General features: G+C 50.4%; 2 protein-coding genes across 2 annotated transcripts; one reads left to right on the top strand and one right to left on the bottom strand.

Annotated features, from left to right (window-relative positions):
- Positions 1-533: 533 nt before the first annotated feature.
- Positions 534-826, top strand: CTAM01_17297 (uncharacterized protein; the record flags this gene model as incomplete). Its single annotated transcript, XM_060533282.1, has 2 exons — positions 534-630; positions 702-826. 2 exons carry the CDS (start codon positions 534-536, stop codon positions 824-826), a joined length of 222 nt encoding a protein of 73 aa, XP_060372140.1.
- A 495-nt stretch (positions 827-1321) lies between these two features.
- On the bottom strand, positions 1322-1576 carry CTAM01_17298 (cyclopentanone 1,2-monooxygenase; the record flags this gene model as incomplete). The annotated part of the gene is made up of 1 exon (XM_060533283.1): positions 1322-1576. One exon carries the CDS (start codon positions 1574-1576, stop codon positions 1322-1324), a length of 255 nt encoding a protein of 84 aa, XP_060372141.1.
- Positions 1577-1667: the final 91 nt, after the last annotated feature.

Genomic DNA, 1667 nt, shown 5'->3' on the forward strand with positions numbered 1-1667 from the left:
TCCTAAGCATCGAAGTTATCGAGACACGATCTAATCTGACCAACGAGGTGCCATTCCGCTATCAAAGAGGCTATTCCGTGGTAATTTTGTTTGTCCAAGCATAATTATCGTGGGCTACTGTGGGTTAATTCATCCAGCTTGTGCATGTATGGTTCTCAGCGCCTGGACTATGCATTCTTTAAGACTTCCATGACAGTCTATAGCTCCTCACATCCAAAGCATACGAAGGCGCATCCTATATACTCTGCGGGAACCCTTCCCAAGACCTTTCTCCAAGTCACATGGGTCTTTATGTTGATTGGTCCACTGAATATTCACAGCCGTGCGGGTGTCACTCTAACCTGGTTGAGCTTTGAGTTGCCAGGGGAGTCCCCCAAGACTTGAACAGCATATAAGGACAGCCGTCGATCGGACTGCTGGACCTTGATCTGTTCTGTTCAGTTCTCTTTCTCGAAAAACTTCCAACGTCTTTCAGCTCTCCAAAGATTCACTTCCAACCGCAACCCACCACGCCTACGAAAGTTGCCCACCCGATGGCGTGTCTCGGCCAGAAAAACCCAAATGCTTCTACCTTGGCTGACGAAATCAAGGCCATCGTCAAGGGAATATTCCCCTGGCTGAAGTCAATTTGTTAAGACCCTGACACGTTTACCTAGAAGAATGCTGGTATTCGCCAGTCTCGCCCTCTAAGAAAGCCATAGGTGTCTTGACAGTTGACAACGCCCGCACTGGCGGACTCGGTCGGGACGAACCTCCTTGGTGGAAATTGCAAGGGCCGGCGCCTGCAGGGCTTACCCCTAAATTCATGAGTAGCGACTTTCCATAAGATAGCGGGGCGTCTACATCGTCTCCCATATGTACAGCAATTTTCTCTTTGCATGTCGTTCAAGACTCCCAGGAATCACGTTCAAAACACGACTGCTACTAGATACAAGCGAAAGGACGAGGCATTCCGCGTGATGTGAGATCTTGGCGCTTGCCGATCAGTAGGGAAACATCGACACCTCTTCGTCGTTGGGGTCCAATGGCCTTTGTTGCCAAACACGTACTGTCAGACCCAAATGGAGGTCGATAAGCTAGTCCAGACAGCCGAGCTGTCCTGTCAGAGTAAAGTGCACAAACAACTTGTAGACAACATGTAGGGGAACAGAGCCTCGTTGACCACAGCTCGCCCCAGATCACCGTGTCCACGAATCCACTACAAGACATGACATACCATCATAGCGTCGCATAAAAGGATTTGGCGTATTTTTAAGTATTCTGAACAGATGTATAGGAGCTCCTTTCTGCTTAACCACGGCAATCGAACCCATCCTCGATCTTAAGAAACAATGAAGTTCCCCCAGTCATGTAGAGACCGGTCACACAATTGTCTCCACGCCTGAACCCCGCCAAGATAAACCAGTGGCTCGACTCTCTTGTGAGGGACGTTCGCGCCGGTCCACCACGCGGTGCTATCGCGAAAGAGGGTTGACTCAAAAGCGTTCGTTACCAGACGTTTCCAAGATCGGCAAGACTCTTCCGCTGGCTCGATGGAATGTAGCTTATCCCGACGCATCCTCTCTAGGAGCCTCATCACCCAGTCAACCTGGAGCTCAATAAAAGGCGGCGCGTTGGTCTGCGTCGTCGGCCCTTGCGGCCCATACAGCACGAATGCATTGGGCATA

This window comes from Colletotrichum tamarilloi (genome assembly GCF_030869305.1).
Source record: "Colletotrichum tamarilloi strain Tom-12 chromosome Unknown Scaffold_474.1, whole genome shotgun sequence".
In the NCBI taxonomy this organism is placed as follows: domain Eukaryota; kingdom Fungi; phylum Ascomycota; class Sordariomycetes; order Glomerellales; family Glomerellaceae; genus Colletotrichum; species Colletotrichum tamarilloi.